The sequence below is a fragment of the Dromiciops gliroides genome, chromosome 4 (genome assembly GCF_019393635.1).
Source record: "Dromiciops gliroides isolate mDroGli1 chromosome 4, mDroGli1.pri, whole genome shotgun sequence".
Classification (NCBI taxonomy): domain Eukaryota; kingdom Metazoa; phylum Chordata; class Mammalia; order Microbiotheria; family Microbiotheriidae; genus Dromiciops; species Dromiciops gliroides.
Window position 1 is genome coordinate 200,030,145 of NC_057864.1, and position 22,038 is coordinate 200,052,182.

General features: G+C 42.8%; 1 protein-coding gene across 1 annotated transcript in view; it reads right to left on the reverse strand.

The window, feature by feature from the left end:
* TTYH2 (tweety family member 2) overlaps positions 1–22,038 on the reverse strand; it is a 94,133-nt gene that overhangs the window by 13,626 nt on the left and 58,469 nt on the right. The window contains exons 5-10 of the mRNA XM_044005469.1: positions 15,609–15,704; positions 14,107–14,179; positions 3,001–3,070; positions 2,464–2,519; positions 2,076–2,168; positions 1,252–1,344 (exon numbers count right to left, since the gene is read on the reverse strand). Coding sequence (XP_043861404.1) covers positions 1,252–1,344; positions 2,076–2,168; positions 2,464–2,519; positions 3,001–3,070; positions 14,107–14,179; positions 15,609–15,704 — 481 coding nt within the window. The remainder of the gene's footprint in view (positions 1–1,251; positions 1,345–2,075; positions 2,169–2,463; positions 2,520–3,000; positions 3,071–14,106; positions 14,180–15,608; positions 15,705–22,038) is intronic.

The window sequence follows — 22,038 nt, forward strand, 5'->3', positions numbered from 1 at the left end:
ATGAATATTTTCATGTAGTCTTAGACCAGTTAATTGTATGCAATAGCCTTATATTTTGGGGGCAGCTAGGTGGCACAGTGGCTACAGTATTGGGACTGGAGATAAGAAAACTTATCTTCCTAAGTTCAAATCCGGCCTCAGACACTAACTAGCTGTGTGACTCTACGCAAGTCATTTAACCCTGTTTGCCTCAGTTTCCTCATCTTTAAAATGAACTGGAGAAGGAAATGGCAAACCACTCCAGTATCTTTGCCAAGAAGACCCCAAATGGGGTCATGAAGGGTCACACACGACTGAAACAAGACTGAACAACAATGAACATAGACTTCTATTTAGATCTTGAAGAAACTTTAAAGGCCGCCTAGCCCAACTCCCTCCTTTTAAAGGCAAGGCAGAAAAAAACAAAGACAAAAACAAAAAACAATAAAGGCAAGGCGACTGAGGCTTTTATAGGTTCTGTGATTTGCCCAAGGTCATACTGGTACTAAGGAGGGGAGCTGAAATTTGAACCAAGGTGTCTCTCCACCGTACATTCCCCATATTGGTATAGTAGAGTGGATAGAGACCGGGCTTGGAGTCTGAGTCTGAGCAAGTCACTTCATGTCCACATAGCTCAGAAAATCCCCTAGGTTTTATCTAAGTCATGGGGATCTGAAATTTTTGCTGGAGAGGAAGCTCCCAGATTAGTAATGTCCTGCCCTAACAAAATAACAGCTATATTTCTCTAGTTTGCTCCCTTTCCCTTCTTCTCTCCTTCCCTCCATCTCCCCCCCCCCCATACACATATGTTCTCTATCCACACAAATGTGGCTTCTTTACAATGTCAATTTCTAGAGGGCAGGGATTGGGCCTCTCTAGTTTTCTTTGCTCAAACAGGTCTTTAAACAATGCTTTCTGGTGATAACAGGAAAGCTGGGACCCTAACTCCCCAGGAGAACAGCTGGGTAGACTGGGGATTGTGTGTCTGCAATATGGGGCAGTGACTCATCGCCCCCTGGAACAGAAGGTTTCAGTGATTTACTTACTCAGCTGCTGGAAGGATTCTCGGGAGACTCATGAAGCCCAACACCCTCCCCTTTACTCTACAGCTGCAGCCCCTTTACAGTGAAACCTGGCCTAGGTCTCAAGGCAACTGCTCCCCACCTGCCATCCTCCATTAGTCACCCTAGCTGGGGCAAAATGCTAAGGAGTCTTCAGTCCTACTGTGATGACCCCTTAACCCTATGGTCCCCTCCCCCATTGCTAGTATACCTTGTGCAGTCCTCTGCAGTCCAACATGGCAGTCAACTGGTGGAGGCTGGACTCAGATGAGTTCAACAGCAGCTGTATCCCAAGCAGATCTTTCTGAAGTGGGGAGAAGGGGACAAGGTTCAGGGTTACAACAATAAGCCTGTTTTTGCCAAGAAGCTTTTAAAACTGGGGGAGGGAGCCGACAACCCACAAGGAAGAGGGATGGAGGAAGAATGCTTTACACAGTCTCAGCATCCACTCAAAAATACTGGAAAGCAAGCCTGGCCCATGCAAGTAGGAACCTGGTTCCAGAGATCAGGTGGGGAAAGGGAGGGGGAGGAGGGGAAGAAAGGGAGGGGGAAAAGGGTGGGATGGGCATTAGTTTCTAGAGGGGGCTCTCAGATACTCTGGTCATGATGTGATCACAGGATCTGAGTTTGAACTGAAAGGGACTTCAGAGGCCATCCCGTCCAACCCCTCATTTTCCATATGGGGAAACGGAAGTCCAGACAGGCAAAGTGTGATTTGTCTAAGATCACACAGAAAGTTTAGCATCAGAGGCAGGATTCTAACTGCCTACAAATATTAAGATAAGCCTCTGCACCTTCCTAACCATTTGAGGGGGCATGAGGGAAGGGGTGCCAGGGAAGAGAGAGAATACCAGGTGAAATTCAGGCCTTTGCCAAAGCTCATTCTACTTTATGGCCCTCTCTGGAAGCAGATGGACCAAAGGCTCATACCTCCCAAGCTTCAGAAAGACGTGAATATTGCCCTTCTTGCCTACACCCTCCCGCCCTTACCCCCCCATCCTTACTTCCTGCTGGAAGCACATTTCCTTTCCTCACCTCTGCTGTGGGGAACAAGGGCACTGCAAACTGTAAGAGGCCAAGGACCTGGATCTGCATTGTAGTCAGTGATCGCTGGAAGATGGTCAATGCCTGAGCCCAAGAGAGGAGCAGACCATTAGATGCCATTTACTATTCCCCACCCTCACACTGAGGAGCCAAGGATCCACTGGGGTCATTCTAGGAACCCTGTGACGTAGGTGCCATGATTATTACCATTTTACAGATGAAGAAACTGAGCAAATCTCTTTCTCTAAAGGGCAAAGAGGAGGGGGTAGAAAACATAACCCTAGAAACTACACAAATTTACTTTTACTGGTGATGGTGATGTATTTTAAGGAAACAGTGATGTCTTCGAGGAATAGGGGACAGGGAAGGCTGTGCCTACCTGTTGGAATGGGTTGTTCAGGCCCTGGCTGCAATATAGGTAGTAACGGGTTACCTCTGAAAAGCAAAGACACTGGCTGTGATTAAGGTCCTAGTTGAGCATCCGCCCATTGGCAATCCAAAAGGCTCTCCCTCTGTTTTTCAGAATCAGCCTTCCTCCTAAGAGCCATATAGATTTCTTCCTTTTGCTGGGTTTGAGGGCACTGCTGAGGCCTCTCTTTTCAGAGATCAGGAGAGCAAATGAATCAACAACCATGTGTATATATATATATATATATATATATATATATATATATATATATATATATATATATATATATATATATATATATATATATATTATACATGCACCAGGTTCTGTCCTAGGTGTTGGGAGAGCAAACCATCAGAAATGAATGACAGAGGAGAAAACCAGACAACCACATAACGCCAACAGGGGGGATGAATAAAAAGAAGGAAGGGGTAATCACCAACACAAACTAATCTGATGTCATTTGGCTTCTTTGCATCGAGAGATTCATCCCATCACATCCCTTACCTGTACTCATCTGGCCCTGGGTGACATTCAGGATGAACTTGTCTGGAGCTACACAGAAATCACTGGTGCCCTGTGGTAAAGAAGGACAGAATCTCAGAGCCAGGAGGAAGGGGCTTCCACATTCATCTAGTATGACCTGTATCTAAGCAGAAATCCTGTTCTCCAACACTCCCAACATACCTCAGCCCTTACCAGAAGATTTTCATTGATAATAAACCCACTATCTCCTGAACCAGCCCACTTGCCCTTTGGGATGACTCTCATAGAAAGTTCTTTTATGTTTTCAAGCTAAAATCTACATTTCTCTAACTTCTACCTATTGCTATTAGTTCTGCCATCCGGTGCCAAGCAAAACAAATCTAATCCTTCTCGCTGACAGCCCTTCAAATACTTAAAAGGCAGCTCTCCTGTTCCATCCCCTCCATCCCCCGCATAAACCAAGAGAGTGAGGGAAAAGGAGGTTTGGGTGGGGGGGAATCATAGGATACAAAGCTCACAAAACAAACCACTCTGCCTGCTGCCACAAGAGAGTAACACGGTGGAGATTGCAGTGATGTGTGTCTAAGTCATTTTCATATATCTGTGCTCTGCTTACCCAACCAAACTATATACTCCTCCAGGATCAGGGAGGGTGTCTTCTCTATTTCTTTTAAAATCTCACTAGCAGGACGCATGCTAAAACATTCCACTCACCTCTCAGAGTGAAGGAGACATATATTATATGAATATATACATATAAGTGCATATCTCTATACACACATGTCTGTATGACTTGGCCAATATTTTGCTTAACTATCTATGTTTATAACGGGTTTTATTTTTCTTCCTTTCTTAACAGGAATGGGGAGGGGAAGGTGGGAGTGAGAGAAGATGGATTTTCAGCGATTGAAACCAAATTTAATTAAAACAAATCCTCTCTACCACCTGATGTAGAACCTCATTATTTCCCTCAGTTTCTCTCCGTGAAGGGTAAATCAAAGCAGAATCCATCTTAAAGCCAAGGGACTTCTTGAGTGTTTAGCGTAGGGAAAGGAAATATTGGACGAGGGGAGGGGATAAGCATTTGGACAACGGCACCTGTTGTGGGCTAGCCAGTGTGCTGAGCATTTTTAAGGTCATTTTCTCATTTGATTCTCACAACAACCTCATTTTACATTTAAGAAAACAGAAGCAGACAGAGGTTAAGTGACTTGCCCAGGGTCACACAGCTAGTAAGCTGTGTCTGAGGTTGGAGTCTTCCTGGCTCCAAGCCCAGTGTTCTCTCCACTGTGGGTGTCAGGAGGGCCAGGATCTGGTCTTGGCCTGCCACTGACTCACTCTAACCTTGGGCAAAGAGAGCCCTGGGTTCATATCCAGACTCTTGACACATTAATTAGATGACCATGAATATACACCTCAGTTTGTTCTCCTGAAAAATGGGGATAATGGTATCAATAATACTTATTTTATAAAAGTGTCATGAGAAACAAATGCGAAGCTAGGTATAAAATGCTATGGAAACTGCAGTTATTATTACCACCATTTGTAAATGGCAGCTATTAACACTTGTACTGCCTACTTCACAGGCAAGCATTTTGGTAAACCTCATGGCATAGTAGATTTAGAGCCAAGAAGAAACCTTAGAGGTCATCTAGAGTACTCCTTTTTATTTTACAAAGAGGGAAACTGAGGTCCAGAGAGGTTAGGTGACATGTCCAAGGTCTCAGTGGCAGAGCTGCAGCATAATCTAATAAGATCTGATACTAATAGTGCCATTATTTCATTTTACAATAATTATATTGATTGTAGAAGTAGGAGGACTGGGTTCCCAATCCTGGCCCCTCACCATATACTATCTATTTGACTCTATACTAGCAATTCAGGCTTTCTGGTCCTCCATTTCCTCCTCCATAAAAGGAAGAAATGTGATCAGATGATCTCTTGGAGCTAAATCTAGAATCTTGTGAACTGTCTGTCCTCTGACACCAAACCCAGGGCTCTTTTCACTCTGACCATGATCTTCATGTAAGTGGGAGCCACTGTGATAAGGAGGATTCCAAGAAGCCACTGTGATGCATGGCCCCATAAGTCTAGTTCAGGGTGACAGCGGTGCCTGGGGTGTCAAGGGCTTTGGAATAAAGGGGAATAGTGCTTGGGGCAAGAGGGAGTTGTTTATGACCTTCTGCAGCTGCTGTGTCCAGTCCTGTTATTGCAGTGGCCTCCTTCCAACTTGGAGAATTAGCTCCTACCCACAGCTGAATGCTCTCCAGCCAAGATCCCTACCCCACTGCCACTGGTGTAATAGGCTAGCTGTCACATGCTCTGTCCTGATATAGAAGCAATGGATGTCATATACTAGAGCAGTGAGGCATGGCAACAATTCAATTCTATATGTAGGTGTCAACTATCTGTATTCTGTGTACACACACACACAGAGAACTAGGCATTTCAGAATGTTGCAGGAGAGGGAATGAACAGTGCTTTATAGCACAATTACAAGTAACTGATAAAATAATTAATGTCCATGATAATCAGGGTTGGCAAGAGGCCATGCCACAAAGACCTTCTTCCTCCCTCTTTCCCCTTTCCAATGATGGTCTCCCCAAAGAAATAGGGAGAGTAGCAATGATAAAGCATGCTACTCACCTCTAGAGAGGTGAAGGACTTGATATTGAATGAGACCTGGCTGACTGAGCAGTTTGTTATGCTTAACTACACATACCTGTTACAAAATTTTGCATTTCTTTTCTTTTCCCCAGTAGGCAGGGTGGGGAGGTGGGAGGAGAGAAAGGTTAGAGATATGGTGTTTTCTCCATCCTTCCTCCACTTCAAATTGCAAAGAGGACAGAAAGCCAGAAGGAAATCACAGACAAGCAGAAACTTACATGTTGAACTTATGAGACACTTTAAAAGAAAAGCAAATGTTACATAATGGAGATTTCCATCTTCATGTACAATTCTCTCCCACTGTCCATTCTACAACATATATGAAACACTCCTTTAATTCAGTGTTGAGTTTAGAATTAAAAACAGAGCAAGAGAAACAGTATAATTATGCTTGAGAGAGGTAGGATGAAAATACACCCAATTTTAAAAGGGAGATCAGATCAAGCACAAGAGATTTCTATTCCTCTTTTGAACCTTTTTCCTTTCCTTCTTTCTTTTTTTAAAAGTAAAAAATATACATGTTGAACATATATATACATACATGTATATATATATATACACACATATGTCTGTCTGTCTGTCTCTCTCTCCACACCTTGGGCAAGTCACTCTATCTTGCTGCATCTCAGTTTTTTCCAAATTTTTTCCAAACATCCAAACAAGCCCCTCTAACAAAGTTCATTCCCTGAAATAGTTCAATCGAGCTGCCTAATAACACATCATTTTTTCTGGGTTCGTTTTAGAATCTAATTAGGGCCAGTGGCTTTATGGGTACAGCTGTCAGCTGGGATGTTCTTTGTATGATCTGGCTCTGCCTTCTCAAGGCCAATCCTCTTTCTCAGCAGCCATAGACATTACAGGTAACTCCTGCCTTGCCCACCTTCCCTGAGGATACTGCCTGCTACAGGAGTGGGAAGGGGAAGAAGGCACAGACAACCCCCACCCCCAATGAAGCCTCAGGTGTCTGTCTCCTGCTAATGAAGACAAAGGAGCGAGAAGGTCACAGCTGGTACCCGTGGGAGAAATTACCTAATAATCAGTCCAAACTGGAGAATTTTTAGCTGGCTAAGAAAGGGGGAGGTAATACGTGGGGAATTGCCTCCAATAACCTCAGATTCTTATTATAGGAAGACACGAGCTTGGCAACTCCACTTAACTAGTTATAGACTCCTTTTGCATAGGAGTTCTCAATCCAGGGCCCATGAACTTTTAAATATTTTGATAACCATTTCAATATCTTTGGTTTCCTTTGGGATCTCTCCTGTTTTATTGTATGCATATGATAAAAAAAAATTATGAGAAGGCTTCATTAGACTGCCCAAGGGGTCTACAACACAGAAAAGGAGAGATTCTCTTTGACTCCCCCTTTACTCTTGGAAGGCAGCAGAGTATAGTGGAAAGAGCCCTGGCTCCACAGTCAAAGGACAGGGTTTAAATCCTGCCTCTGACACTTAGTACACATGTGTGACCCTGGACAAGTCACTCAATCTTGCTGCATCCCAGTTTTTTCATTTTACAAATGAAAGCAGTGGCCTATAGGACCTCTGAGGTCATTTTCGGCTCTTGATCTATGAGCTGATAGACTCACAGAAGCTCTAAGGGCAGCTAAGTGGATAGAGCATGGGGTTAGAGTCAGGAAGACCTGAGTTCAAATCAAGACATTTACTAGCTGTGTGACCTTGGACAAGTCCCTTCACCTCTGTTTGTCTCAGTTGCCTCTTCTGTAAAATGAGGATAATAATAGCACCTGCTTTTCAGGGTTAAGAAATAGAATAATAATTGTAAAGTGCTTAGCACAGTGCCTGGCACATAGTAGGTGCTTAATAAATGTTACCTAGTAGGAGTAGGAAGAGTAGCAGCAGTAGTAGTAGTAGTAATAGTTCAAGGGAACCTCAGAGAACATCTAGTTCAATCTGAACCTAAGCAGGAATTCCCTTTATAACAAGTTGTCATCCAGTGTCTATCTGAAAACTGTCAATGAAGGGAGTAACCAATTTGCTGAGGTTTTGGCTGGAGTTCTAATTAATAAGATTTTTCTTATATTAAGTCAAGATCTGACTCTCTTCAAGGAATACCCACTGGTCCTATGTGGTCCTGGGGGGCCAAGCAGAATCTCCCTAAGTGCTTGTGCCTTCCCTCTGAGATTAATGCTCCATTACCCAGTATATGCTTGTTTGTACATAATTGCTTGCATGTTGTTTCACCCATCCTTGAGGCCTGACTAAACTCATTAGGGAAATGGCACCCTCCTTGGGGTCAGGGGCTGTTTTTGCCTTTCTTTGTATCCCTGACAGTTAGCTGAGCCCAAGGAGGTACTTAGTAAATGTTGGCTGACTTGACTTCTACACCACAAACATTTTCCTCTTTAGGGTTTTACAAACAAAATCTCTCTGACTCCTCCTATTTCTAAAATTATGTACTTTTCCTCTCATTTTTTAGGATGGAAGCATAGTGCCCTTACTTTTGGCATAGCTGACTGAGATCTGGCTTTGTAACCATGAAGACCACCTTGACAATCTACTAGCTGCATGACCCTGAGTAGGTCACTTAACCTCTCAGTTCTAGAGGCAGCTCTCTAAGACTATAAGATACAGGGAGGATGGTAAACTATATCAAAAAGAGGGAGTTTCTTTATTTTGGAATTCCCCTTAAAGAAATCACAGCTCTAGTCCCTATCCCCTGAGAATACTTTAGCCATTTTAGTCTCAGTTAAATTTGTTTTCAATGAACAAACACCCACCTTTTCTCCCTCCCCCCAGCAAAAAAACCCCAAAAACCAAAACCTAAAAAAACCCCTAAACCCTTGTACCTATATGTAAGTCAAGCAAAACAAATTTCTGCTTTCATACCTCTTTTTTCCTTCAATCCTCAAAACAACCCAGTGAGGAAAGTAAAGTGGAGAATACATTCAGAGTTGAGGAAAATTGAGGTACAGAAAGGTAAGGCATTCATGGTATCAGGTTTTCTGACTCCCAAGTGCAATGTTCTTTCTACTATACTACCTCAGGTCCAATACCAAGAGTGAAATGACACCAATGGGGGCTCAATCCTAAGCAGCAGAGTGTAACTGTTGGTGAGGCAGGAGTGGGAAGGTAGTGTAGAACTGAGGATTGGGTCAGTGCAATACACATTAATGCTAGTCTTCTTGCCACACTGCTTTAGCAAACAGGCTGAGAGAGTTAGGCTTTGGCTCAGGAGGCAACACAAAAACTCTTTACACAATAACTCATTGACAGCATCACATCCCCTCCCCATCTCCTCCTCCCACCACTTCCTTTTAAAATGCATCAGTATTTCAAATCCTATCAAAGGCCCATTCAGCTGGTCTTTCTCTGCTCAGCTCTCACACAAAGGCCTGACTAAACTCATTAGGGAAATGGCATCTCTAGTTCACTCTCTTGCTCTCAGAGGAATGTAAGCGATTAAATCAGGACTTGTTTCCTTAGAACTAATTGGAAAAAGGCACCCCCCCCCAAAAAGGGGGGGAATCACACTGGTACAAGCTGCAATCTGCAAGTAACTCACAGACTGTCCTGGTACCAGGCTTTCAGGACAGAGGAACAGCTTGGCAACTTGCTAATTCCCCTCATACTCATGCTTCTCCATTTACCAATATGCCAATAAGAGTCAGGGAGCTTGTGAGTTTGCTGCTTTAGCGACAGCCTCCCGGTTCTCTGTTAGCATCCATAGGCCCCTCCCAACCCAGCCTTACTTCATCTGACTCACTGTGTGGTGGTCAGTCAACCACCACTACCACCACCAATAAGTGCCATTTTTATAGTGCTTTAAGGCTTACACTGTCCACTACACCATCTCATTTGGTCACTGGAATAAGCCCTCGAGGGAAAGGCTATAATTATACTCCTATTCTCAGTTTCCAGATCGTAACATCTGTCTGTGCAAGGGAACTGTTTTGGGAAGAAGGAAATGAACATTTAGGAAGCCCCTTCCTATGTGTCAGGCACAATGCTAAGAGGTCTATAAATATCCTATATGATCCTCCCAACAACCCTGGGAGGTAGGTGCTCTTATGAGCCCCATTTTACAGTTGGGGAAACTGAAGAAACTCATCATATCCTGTAAGATGAAATCAGCTCTGAAACTCATACCTCCTGTGACAGACTGTTTTCATTAGATCCCTATTTTATTCCATCAGCATTAACCAGTTTATGTGATTCCATAGCGGTAGTGATAGTAATCATTAGCATTACACTTGTCTATCAAGATACAATTAATCAACTAATATTAGTATCGGTAAATTCATATTAATACATAGTTTACATTCAGGGATGATTAAATAAGACAGGTTCTTTCTTATAATAGGTCCCAAACTTTAAACTCAAGATTATAAATGCACTTGCTTGTTATGAGGTTCACTTGCTTAATCACAGGAAGCTAAATAGAGGACCTTTACTCTTTCTTCCTGCTGTGTAGGAGACTAAGCCCATTGTTGCAGAGATGACTCCATGATATGGAAAGTCTCCCAGCTATTTTTGCTGCCCCATCACCCCTCTTCACTCCTGCCCATGGCCTCGAGCACTTGGCCAACAAGTGACCCTGTTTGCCCACCTGTGGTCTCCCTGCCCACCGGCCCACTGGCCCATGTGGATGTTTTAACATCTAATTACCAGCCCAGCCCACAGGTTTGCTTATTGGCTCAGTAGGACCTCCTGGAAGGTCAAGATATAGGTTTGTTAACCAATGGGATTCTTTATTTTATGTAGACCCTTCTGCCTGTACGTCAAGATCTACCAACCAAGGAGATTCTGTACTTTGAGTTTGCTTCATCTGCATTATCTGGTAACAAGTGCTATAAAACTAAGGCCCTGGAGAAAGGGGGCATCTCAGATCACAAGAAGGATCTGAGGCCCCATTCATTAAAGGGGCTCAGGTCCCTTTAATAAACCATTATTAACGGGACAGCTAGGTGGCACAGTGGATAGAACACCGGCCCTGGAGTCAGGAGTACCTGAGTTCAAATCTGGCCTCAGACACTTAACACTTACTAGCTGTGTGACCCTGGGCAAGTCACTTAACCCCAACTGCCTCACTAAAATAAATAAATAAATAAATAAACCATCATTAACTCTTTTATTGTATATTGAACATTTTTTAAACCACACACTTCTCAGTACTGCCCCCCCCCCCACCTTTCTGGCTAGAGAGGGTGAAGGGTAGACATTGGAGAGCTCCTCCCAGATCCTTCATCATTTAAAGACACCCCACTCCCTCCCTTCAGCTTCTTTTCCCATGTAATCTTCTTCCATTAGATTATGAGTTCCTTGAGGGCAGGGTTGTCTTCTGCCTTTTATTTATCCCTAGCACTTAGCTTGGTATGTAGTGGGTGACTAATTAATGTTTATTGACTCTGACTCTGAAGTAGACAGAGGTTAATGTGACTTACTCAGAATCATATAGCTATTAAGTGAACTCAGATAAAGCCCAAAGCTCTATCTACTGAACCACCTAGTTGTGTACCACTACCACTACCACTACCATCATGGAAATGCCTGGCACAAGTACGATCCTAAGAGATGAGGGAACTGATGCTGAGAGGTTAAAGGATTTCCCCAGGATCACTAAATGACAGAGATAGGATTCAAGTCCAGGTTAGTGAAAATATGATAGTTCCTGTTTTACAAATGAGGAAGCTGAGGCTCCTCTAAGGCCTTGGTGGTGGGTGACTTGCTTAAGGTCATGCAGCTAGTAAATGCCACAGCTTCAATTCCAACTTCAGGTCCTTCTGAATCCAGGGCAGGTGCTTTATCCACTGTGCCACCTAGTTGCCCCCAAAACTATTTTCTAATAAGCTACCATGGAGGTGTGTTCAGGGAGACTCATGTTTGACTCCCTATGATCCCATTTTGGGGTTTTCTTGGGAAAGATACTGTAGTGGTTTGCCATTTCCTTCTCCAGTTCATTTTACAGATGAAAAAAAACTGAGACAAACTGGGTTTAAGTGACTTGTCCAGGGTCACACAGCTAGGAAGTGTCTGAGGATAGATTTGAACTCAAGTCTTCTTGACTCCAGGCCCAGCACTCTATCCAATGAGTCATACCTTGCTGCCCAGGGAGACATCTAATAGCAAAACAGTCAATAAACAATTATTAAGTGCTTACTTTGTGCAAGGCACAGTGCTAAAAACTTAGAGGACGCATAGAAAGGCAAAAACAGTCTCTGCCCTCAAAAAGCTCACTGTGTAAAGGGAGAGACACTCAGGGAGAGCCCCACTCAGGCCATGGGAGATCAAATGGGATAATAGCATCTATCATTTCTATAGCTCTTTAAGGATTGCAAAGGGCTTCACAAATATTATTTAACTTGTTTCTCACAATAATCCTGCGAGGTAGGAGCTATTATTTACTCCCATTTTACAGAAATCCTTATCTGAGGCTAAGGGAGGCTATGATTTGCCCAGGGTCGCATAGCTAGTTAAGTATCTGAATCTGAATTTGAACTCAGATCTTCCTGTCTGCAGGCTCAGTGCTCTGTGCACTATGGCACCACCAAGCAGAAAGGGAGGATATTTTCAACTTTTTAACTCCTTCTATCCAGTCACACCCCTCCTTTGGCTAGGATCAAACGTTACTCTCTTCATCTTTGCTTTGTCCTGCCACTGGACTCTGACGACTGTGGAGGAGAGAATGAGGCTGACCATTTTGAACAGTTCTGTCTCACTTAGATCAAATTCACAAGCAAATCAGGACATCACCCTCGAGGTATCATCAGTCCTCTTCCAGAACAAAGGACAAGCAACATCAGCTTTTGAAATGGGGAACATCTTTGTAGGATCACATATGTAGAGGTGAAAGGAACTTGGGGGACTGAGGGATTGTCTGGTCTAATCTCATTTTACAAATGAGGAAATTGAGGTCCAGAGGAGGGAAGGTCATAAAAGTGGCAGAGGGGGGCAGCTAGGTGGTGCAGTGGGTAAAGCATTGGCCCTGGATTCAGGAGGACCTGAGTTCAAATCCGGCTTCAGACACTTAACACTTACTAGCCCGGTGACCCTGGGCAAATCACTTAACCCTCACTGCCCTGCAAAAAAAAAAAAAAAAAGTGGCAGAGAATTGGGATTTGAACCCAGTCCCTGGAATTTTTCAGCCCAATCCAGTGTTCTTCCCATTGGCTTACCTACACAGACAGGTGTGGGTCATTCTATTCATCTAGCTAATGGGATCAATTAAGTCTCAAGAGTCAAGCTGCCCCTGTCACTGCAGCTGTTAGCTCCATCCCCTCAACCTCCCAACTTTCCAAAGTAAAATCATCACCATGTAGGGGCCAAATTTAATATGGGGAAAGTTAATTTGGTGGCTCGCTGTAATATTGGGGTTTAGAAAATAATGAGGGACCCCTAGGTCCAAAGCTTCCTCCCCTCTGGACTGCCTTTTTAGTTATTTCTCCCAGGCCAATAAGAAAGGAGCCTCTTTTCCACAAACAAATCAGGTTTTATTTAATGGGACTAAAATACACAGCAAAGGTGAAATTAATAAAGCCAAGGACAAGGGAATAGGGTAAAAGGAAAATGGATAATCTCTCTGGCTCTAGCAAGGTCTGTCTCAAACTCAAACTCTCTTTCAGCTCAGCTAATTCAAAGGACTGGATTTAACTCAGCACCAGGGATCTGTAATTTCTATGGGAGTCAGAAGCTGATCTCTAGTCCACTCTGAATGTTCCTCCAAGCCCAGAGAGAGACACTTCCTGTTGGGGTCCCTTTTTCTACCTTTTTCTCCCTCCCCCAAAGGGAGGTCCTTCAAGTAGTGTGGCTGAGACTGGTTCCCTGTTGATGACGCAGTCCACAGCCTCTGAGGACACTCCTTCTCAGGGTTGGCCAAGTTAAGCTAGATCTAATGGGGCGGGCCAGGTGTGGCTAAAATCTACTCATCTTTAAGTAGGTACTTAGTAGTTTCTCATTCACACCCAATTCAAACACTACTAGATCAATCGAGTCAGACCCCTGAGCATATGCCAAATTCCATTATTTTACCACACTATTTAACCAGCTAATTTATGGTAGTGTAGGACAGACATAGAGTAAAGAAACATGGCTTCGAGATCCAAATCTGCTAATAATTTTCTGTGTGAAGCTAGGTAAATGATTTAACTTCTCCAAACCTCAGTTTCCTTATTTGTAAAAAAGAGAAATCTGAGTCGCTGACTCTCAAGTTCTATCCAGCTCTGACATTCTAGGATTCCCTATCAAAAACAGGGGGGACTAACACCACAGAGGTCCAATTAGAACTGCAGAAACAGGGAGTTTGACTTCAACCATTTATTTTCCCCTTTAGGCTATTTCTAGGGGATAACTGGAGAAGTCAGATTCACTCTAACATGGGCCTGTTAAGCTCTTGTAGGGGTGAGAGGAAATGACAAGGAGACAGACAGAATCATGCAAGCAGAAGCATGTAATCACACCCATAACACACATGTTTATACATTCCCTGCCCCTGGTGACTCACCACAGCAGCTGCTGTGTCTGCGGCCAGTGACGCCCAGCTGAGGAGGAGAGTAAGCACGCCACAGCACAGCATCCTGGAAGAGAAACGGACTTGGTTAGTAGTGGTTTCCCCCTGCCCCAGGTGAGCCTCCTCATAAACTTGAGTCCTTCCCAGTCCAGTCTATAGGATCATAGATTTAGAGCTGAATGGGATTTAGAAGCCATTTAGTACAACCCCCTCAATTTTCAGATGAAGAGATTGAGGCCCAGAGAGGTTAAGTGAGTTGCCTAAGATCACACAGTTAGTAAGGGACTGAGCCAAGATGGGAACTCAGGTCCCATGACTTCAAACTCAGCACTGAACCCCGTTACCTCTAATGCCTACTGATGAGAGAAGCCTCCTCCCATGTGGTTTGTGCAGTTTCTTAGAATTCAGCACTTAGGTCAACACATTAATTATTATGATCACGACACAGGGAAAATCTATAGTGGGCTGGGGAGGCTACAAGGGACCTACTTTCCTGAAATAAGATCATTATGATTTTCTCTAGTTACAAAAGAGTGACAGAATTAGCTGAGCAACCAGGATCCAGAGTCTCAGTATACTTGGGAGAGAAAAGGATAGAGCAGGCCTACCTTCTCTGAGACCACATATTAGTGTCAGAATGCTAAGTTAGACATTAAGTTAGGTGCCCTCTCCTAGGGCAAAGGAGCCTCAAGAAAGCTGGGGGTGTCTTCCATTTGATATTGAATTCTTAGTGTTCAGAGTTTGAATCTTTTGGCACCCTGATGGCTTGCCTGCTCTCTGATCTACTCTTGGGGCTCCATGAAGAGGACTGTCAGTCTTTCCATGGCCACAGTCTACGGCACCTGTTTCGGAGGTGGCAAGAAACACTAAAAATGGTGGCCATATTTCTTTAATATGAACACTTCAAAATGGTGGCAGGATTAGGGATACAGCCTAGCTCTGAGTATATGCACAGGAAATGTCAAAGCAGTACATTGCAGTAGGAAAAGTACTATATTTGAAATGAAAAGGATTTGGGTTCAAATCCCACCCATACTACTTAATATAATGAGCTGGGGAGGAACCCACAAGGGATCCACTGCCCTGAAACAATTGGGAAAGCACCACTTAACATTTTCTCCTGGGGTGTGGGGTGAAAACAGGGTTAAAGCCCACTGAGCTATCAAAAACCTACATGATCTCCCAGCAAGTCACCTTATCTCTCTGGGCCTCTTTTCCCTTATCTATAAAATGAAAAGGGCTGTAACCCTAAGATCCCTCCCCTTTCAGGTCAAAATGGATGAGTCTATGATTCTACTCTTGTAGTCTGATACAAAGATAGTCACTGAAAGCCAGAAAACAGGCAGCTTTGGGGAAAGCACCAATGAATCCTCCCAGCCAGGTCCAGGCTTGGTTTAAGGAGGGGTAACCATGCATATCTCAATATTCCCACCTCCTCTTTTTATTGGACACCCCCTTCAAAGGCTCTGATATTACTTAGGGTTAAGGATACTCACGTAGCCAGGAGACATTTGGAGTGCTTAGCCAGTCCCAAGCAGGCAATGAGGCAGATAACGAGATCCAAGATGAAGAGTAAGAGGTAGGAGAGCCACCTGGGAAAGGAGGAAGGGGGAAGTGGTTAGAGAACCGAGAAGTAGGAGATCCACAGAGACAACCTGTATTTTTAGGGCACTTTCTGCCATGTCCCTTTCATTATCAATGAAATACCCATCATCTACAGTTACATCATTGAATCAACAGAGTCCCTTCCTTAAAATGTGAGATGTCCTTCCAATATGTCCTGAGCCAATGGGATCTACTGAGGATGGGAAAGCCCAGAGCATGATTTCTGACTGGACCTGGAGAAACAAACCCCTGCTTGAAAGAGGCATGAAGGTGTAGTGGAAAGAACTCAGGATGGGGGTCAGATGTAGGTTTTAGGCCTGGCTCTGCAACAAACTAGCTGTTAGTTTCTTTTTTCCAGCCTTCCTAAAACAAAGCAGTTGGATTAGTTCACCAGTTGGTGGGCAAACTATATAGCTGAGGACCAAATCTGGCTTTGCATGGTCTGTGAGCTAAGAATGTTTTTTCACATTTTAAAATATAATAAAATTTTATTTAAAAATGCAAAAACCATCCTTGGGCAGTTAAGTGGTACAGTAGATAGAGTAATAGGCCTGAAGTAAGGAAGTCTCATTTTCCTGAGTTCAAATCTGGCTTCAGATTCTTACCAGCTGGGCAGCTAGGCGGCATAGTGGATAAAGTACCAGTCTTGAATTCAGGAGGACCTGAGTTCAAATCCGACCTCAGACACTTGACACATACTAGCTGTGTGACCCTGGGCAAGTCACTTGACCCTCACTGCCCCACCAAAAACAAAACAAAACAACAAAAAACCCCACCGGATTCTTACTAGCTGTGTGAGCCTGGGCAAGTTACTTAACTGTTTGCCTCAGTTTCCTCATCTATAAAATGAACTGGAGAAGAAAATGGCAAACCACTCCAACATCTTTGCCAAGAAAACCGCAAATAGGATCATGAAGAGTCAGAAAAGACTGAAATGACTGAACGACAACAACAACAAAACAACCTTATTTCACAGTTTGGCCATGTGGGGGTCAACCCGCAGTGCAGTTTGTGGATCCCCCAGACTAGCTGTTTTCAAATTCCCTAAGGGTCACAGACATTTTACAATTCAGGGATAATTTTGCTCTTTAGACAAGGACTGGTACTTAAATATGAGCTGATAGCAAATTGATGGATGTAGCCAGCCAGTGTCCCTTTCGACTTGTGGGTCACTTTGGCTATCCAAAGCCCAATGCAGGCCCCCATGTGATGCACTTCTGCTTCACATCTTGGATCCAAGGAAGTAGCTGGTGCTCATTGTTTACTTGAATAAACTCCAACATGAAAGCTGTAAGGGACTTGAGAGATCATTTAGTAAAAGAACCACAGAATCTGAGAATCAGTTGGGACCGTGGTGACCTTCTGGTCTAGCTCTGCCCTGCAAGGAATCTCCAGCATATGTAACCTGGCTAAGAAGTGGTTGTCAGTCTTTGCTTGAGGACCAGCAAGGAGGGAGAACTCGCCACTTCTCAGACAGCCGCCTGTATCATTTCTCGAGTGTTCTAATTATTGGAGACTTTTGTTTTGTTTTCCTGATATCAAGCCCAAAACAGTCTCTTTGCTACTTCTATCCACTGATCCTGGTTGGGCCCTTTGGCACAAAATAGAACAAGGTGAATCCCTCCTTCCCCATCATGGCTTTGAAAAACTTGAAAACTACTCACATGTTCCCTTTGAGTCTTCTCTAGTCTAAAACATCTCAAGTTCTTTCAATGGATCCTCATTGGCCATAGACTTTAAGGCCTTGCTGGCTGCCTTATTCTCAGCATAATAAGCTGTTGTTGTTCTTCAGAGTTTTTCTGACTCTTCACGACCAAATTTGGGGTTCTCTTGGCAGAGATACTAGAGTGGTTCTCCCATTTCCTTCTCCAGCTCATTTTATAGATGAGACACTGAGACAAACAGAGTTAAGTGATTTGCCCAGGGTCACACAGCTAGAAATTGTCTGAGGCCAGATTTAAACTCAGGAAGAGGAGTCTTCCTGACTCCAGGCCCAGCACTCTAACCACTGTGTCACCTCCAAACAACCTATAGCTTATGACTATCTCTCTTAAAACAGCAGTTCTCAGAACTGAACTTGATACTTCAGGATTTAGTGCTAGGGAGAGAAATTCATATTTGATAGAATATTGAGTAGGAATAATGACATAGTAAGACCTATGCTATAAGAAAATCATGGAGACAGCTAGGTGGCACAGTGGATAAAGCACCAGCCCTGGATTCAGGAGGACCTGAGTTCAAATATGACCTCAGACACTTAACACTTACTAGCTGTGTGACCCTATGCAAGTCACTTAACCCCAATTGCCTCACCAAAAAACAAAAGATAAAACAGGTCAAGTAGATTTTACTAAAATGTATCTTTGATTTCATCAATTTGGATGTTTGTTCTAATGATACAAACCACAACCCATCCAACCCACCCTTATCCAATGTACTGAAGGCCTTTCTTGATTTCTCTAGAAACAATGAGGATACCAATGGAGCTTTCAAAAGAATAAAGGCAAATTACCAACAGCCATAGGAGAAAATGTTCCAAATCACTACTGAGCAAAATACAAATTTAAATAACTGAGGTTTTGCCTCACATCCATCAAATTGGCAAAAATGACAAAAAGATAACAATATAATAGAGGCACAGTAATATATTCCTGGAGGAGCTAGGAATGGGTCAAATGTTCTGAAATATGATTTGGAATTCTATGCTCAAATGTCAGTGAACTATTCCTATTTTTTAACCCATTGACCCCAGTGTAGAGCTTAAGGAGGTGAAAGACAGAAATGTCCCATAAATTCCAAAATATTTATAGCAGCACTTTTTATGTAGCAAAAATATTGGAAACAAAGTGGGAGGCCACTGATTGATGGACTTGAGTAGCATACTCAAGACAGTGAATAAATGTGATCTAAGGAGGGGAAGACTGTTCAAAGGGTTTGCTTGCCTTGGTTAGGGGAGGGAATGCTTGAAGGCTGATTTGCCCTTTTTGTTTGTCTTAGCCTGGGCTCTAGAAAAGTAAACATGGCAAGGGGGCACTGGCCCTGGATTCAGAAGGACATGAGTTCAAATCTGGTCTCAGACACTTGACACTTACTAGCTGTGTGACCCTGGGCAAGTCACTTAACCTTCAATGCCCCACCAAAAAAAAAAAAAAGGTAAACATGGCAGAGAGTAGAAAAGGTGCTAGATTCGGAGTTAAAGGACTTGGGTTCAAATCTTGCCTCTGCTATTTATTACCTGTTTAACTCAGTTTCATTATCATGGGGATTGGGTTTTATGTGATACTAAATGATCTTTAAGGTACCACTAGGCTCTAAAACTGATGATCCTATGACCTACAAAGGGCAGAGCTAGAGAAAGACACCAAAGAAGACCATCAGCTGAGAGAATAGCTTCTTATGACACTGTTTTGTGTACTTGTGTCTCTTCCAGAAGGACACAATAAGGATGGGGACACATTGCAATCTGTAGCTACAGTAAGGACAAATATCTCTCACCCTGGGTGGGAGACAATATTGTTTAAGTCTCATGCCCTTGAACTTAGTGAGTCTCCCATCTTGATATTTTTAGGTTCTTCATTTTTTCTGTCTCCTTTGGCCAGGGTGTACTGGAGTCACATACAACTGGCTCAGAAGTACCAATTGTTAAATTTTTCGTATGAGCATTTGTCCCTCAGAAATTGGCAAACGTTATAAAATCAGGGTTTGATTTATTGTTTTCTTGATTGCCTAGGCTTAAAGAGTGATGGAGAAAATGATAATAAACTAGATTAAATTTCAAAGTGTGTCACAGGTAGCCGGGTGCCCCCCTCCCCCCCCATCATTGAGCCATTCACTAGCATACTGCTGCCTCTGGATCTGTCTTCCTCTCTATTCAGTGTCAGGTTATTCCTGTGGCAGTCTCCGTGATGGAATACCAGGAGGCTGGACCCAGGGAACAGGCTTGGCAAGTCTTTGGGAAATGAACTCTACCTCACTTACCTCTTGGGACTGGGAAATGCGGAAAAATACAGAGCTAAGTTTATTATGTTGTCTATATATTACATATCAACTAAGACTTTAGTTGTGCTATAAAACATGAAGAAATAACATTAGTGGTCTGAAGTCCCTAGTCTCACTTAAATCAAAGACCTTATTAGTCTTCCTAAAAAAAAAACACAAAATAAGTAAACAGGGAGGGGGGAAAAAACAAGGAAGAATTTTGATTCCCGGAAACTAGGATTATTAGTTTGTTTTAATTATTGTGACCAAACTAAATGTGGTAATGTATTCTTGTTCAATTCAATTAAGAGAAGTGTCTTCTTGTACACCTTTGGCCAGAATGAAAAGGGAATCCTTATTAGTGGTTTTAGAGAAAACAAGTGGGATCAAGAAGACAAGAGTTCACTAGGATCAATATTACCATTTAAGCAAATCAAAAATACTAAACTTAAACTGTTTTCCAGAGCTTTTCAAAATGTGGTCCCAGAACCCTCTGGGATCTCAAAGACTGTTTCAAGGGGTCCATGAAGTCAGTTACTAGGACATTTAAATTTCTAATACAGTAAATATTGACACACATCAATATGTACCATATATATGTGTATATATGTGTGTGTGTGTGTGTGTGTATTCCAAATGACCCCTGTAAAACCCCTCCCACCCCATCATCAAAAGATCTTTGCATTTCTTTTTTTTTTTTTTTAAATTTAATTAATTAATTTATTTTTTAAGTGAGGCAATTGGGGTTAAGTGACTTGCCTAGGGTCACACAGCTAGTAAGTGTTAAGTGTCTGAGGCCGGATTTGAACTCAGGTACTTCTGACTCCAGGCCCGGTGCTCTATCCACTGCGCCACCTAGCTGCCCCTATCTTTGCATTTCTTAATAATTTTTAAGAGTTGTAAAGGGATCCTGAGAACAAAAATACACATATAGGTATATGTATACACATATACACATACACTTTATATATACTATATGTACCATTGTTTTACTTTGCTGTGGAATTTTGCCTTTTCATTCAAGATCACTCTAAAATGTAAGTGGACATTGCTCGAGTCAGAGAAAATACAAATTTATCATGGGGAACTTTGCCCCTTTGGACTTTTTTCAAGAAGTAATGTTTGTACCTTAAGAATTCTCTCTGAAGGACTTTGGCTAAAAATGCAGAGTACAAAATTTTTCTTCCATGACAGGAAGCCTGTCAATATTATCTCATTTGATCCAAAGGAAGGAAGGAAGGAAGGAAGGAAGGAAGGAAGGAAGGAAGGAAGGAAGCATTTATTAAGCCATATGTCCCTGATGCTGTGCTAAACACTTTACAATTATTATCTTGTTTGACTAAAACAACAACCCTGGGAGGTAGGCACTATTATTATCCCCGTTTTCCAGTTGAGGAAACTGCGACAGACAAGTTAAATAATTTGCCCAGGGCCACCCAGCTAGTAAGTGTCTGAGGCTGGATTCCAGCCGAAATTCCTTATGGCGTTCTGAAATTTTGCCTCCACCACAGCCATTTACCCATTCAGCCCCTTCCTTCCTCTCCCCATTCACAAACAGAAGTATGTTCAAATACTTTGAATAAATCTCACCACCAATGTGGGTATTTCCCCCACTGGTGTGGATCACAGTCTTTTCTTTCTGTAAAACTCATATACGTATCTTCCCCTAGAACTTTCACACAGGATGCTGTCACTGGGCTGTGGCCTGCCTCTTGGTCTTTTAACATTCTGTGAGTATTAGTACAGAACCTGGGCTGTCCATCTGTCATCTCTTGCTCATGCTACATGAGCAGCCCACCTCTTTTTCTGACCAGTGATGTACATGCCTCAGAGCCCAAAGATGGGTTATATAAAGATTCCAAATGCCAGATCATTTTTGCGTTCTTAAAGGAAATGAAAATACAAGTGGAGAAGCAGTCAGTGCGTGACTACCTTACATTAAAAAAAAAATTAAATAAGCATTTATAAAGCATCTACTATTTGCCAGGCACTGTGCTTAGTGTTTTACAAATATTATCTCATTTGATCCTAACAACAAACCTGGGAGGTAGGTGCTAATATTACCCCCATTTTACACTAAATCCAGGGCCTCTGGATTAAAAAAATAGTTTTGACTTTATACACTCCCCTGAATGAGTCTTGGGATGCCCCGGGGTCTCACGACCACACTGAGAAGTGCTACACTTTCCCTGCTGCTTCTGTACCACATTTTTCTTGGAATATTGTTTTTTACACTTCAAATCTAAAATCTCTTGAGCTTCCCCCCCTTTTCATGATGTTTTCAGTATTTCATGTTAAAATACCTCTAATTCATTTTACAAGAGTTTACATTTGAATTAAATT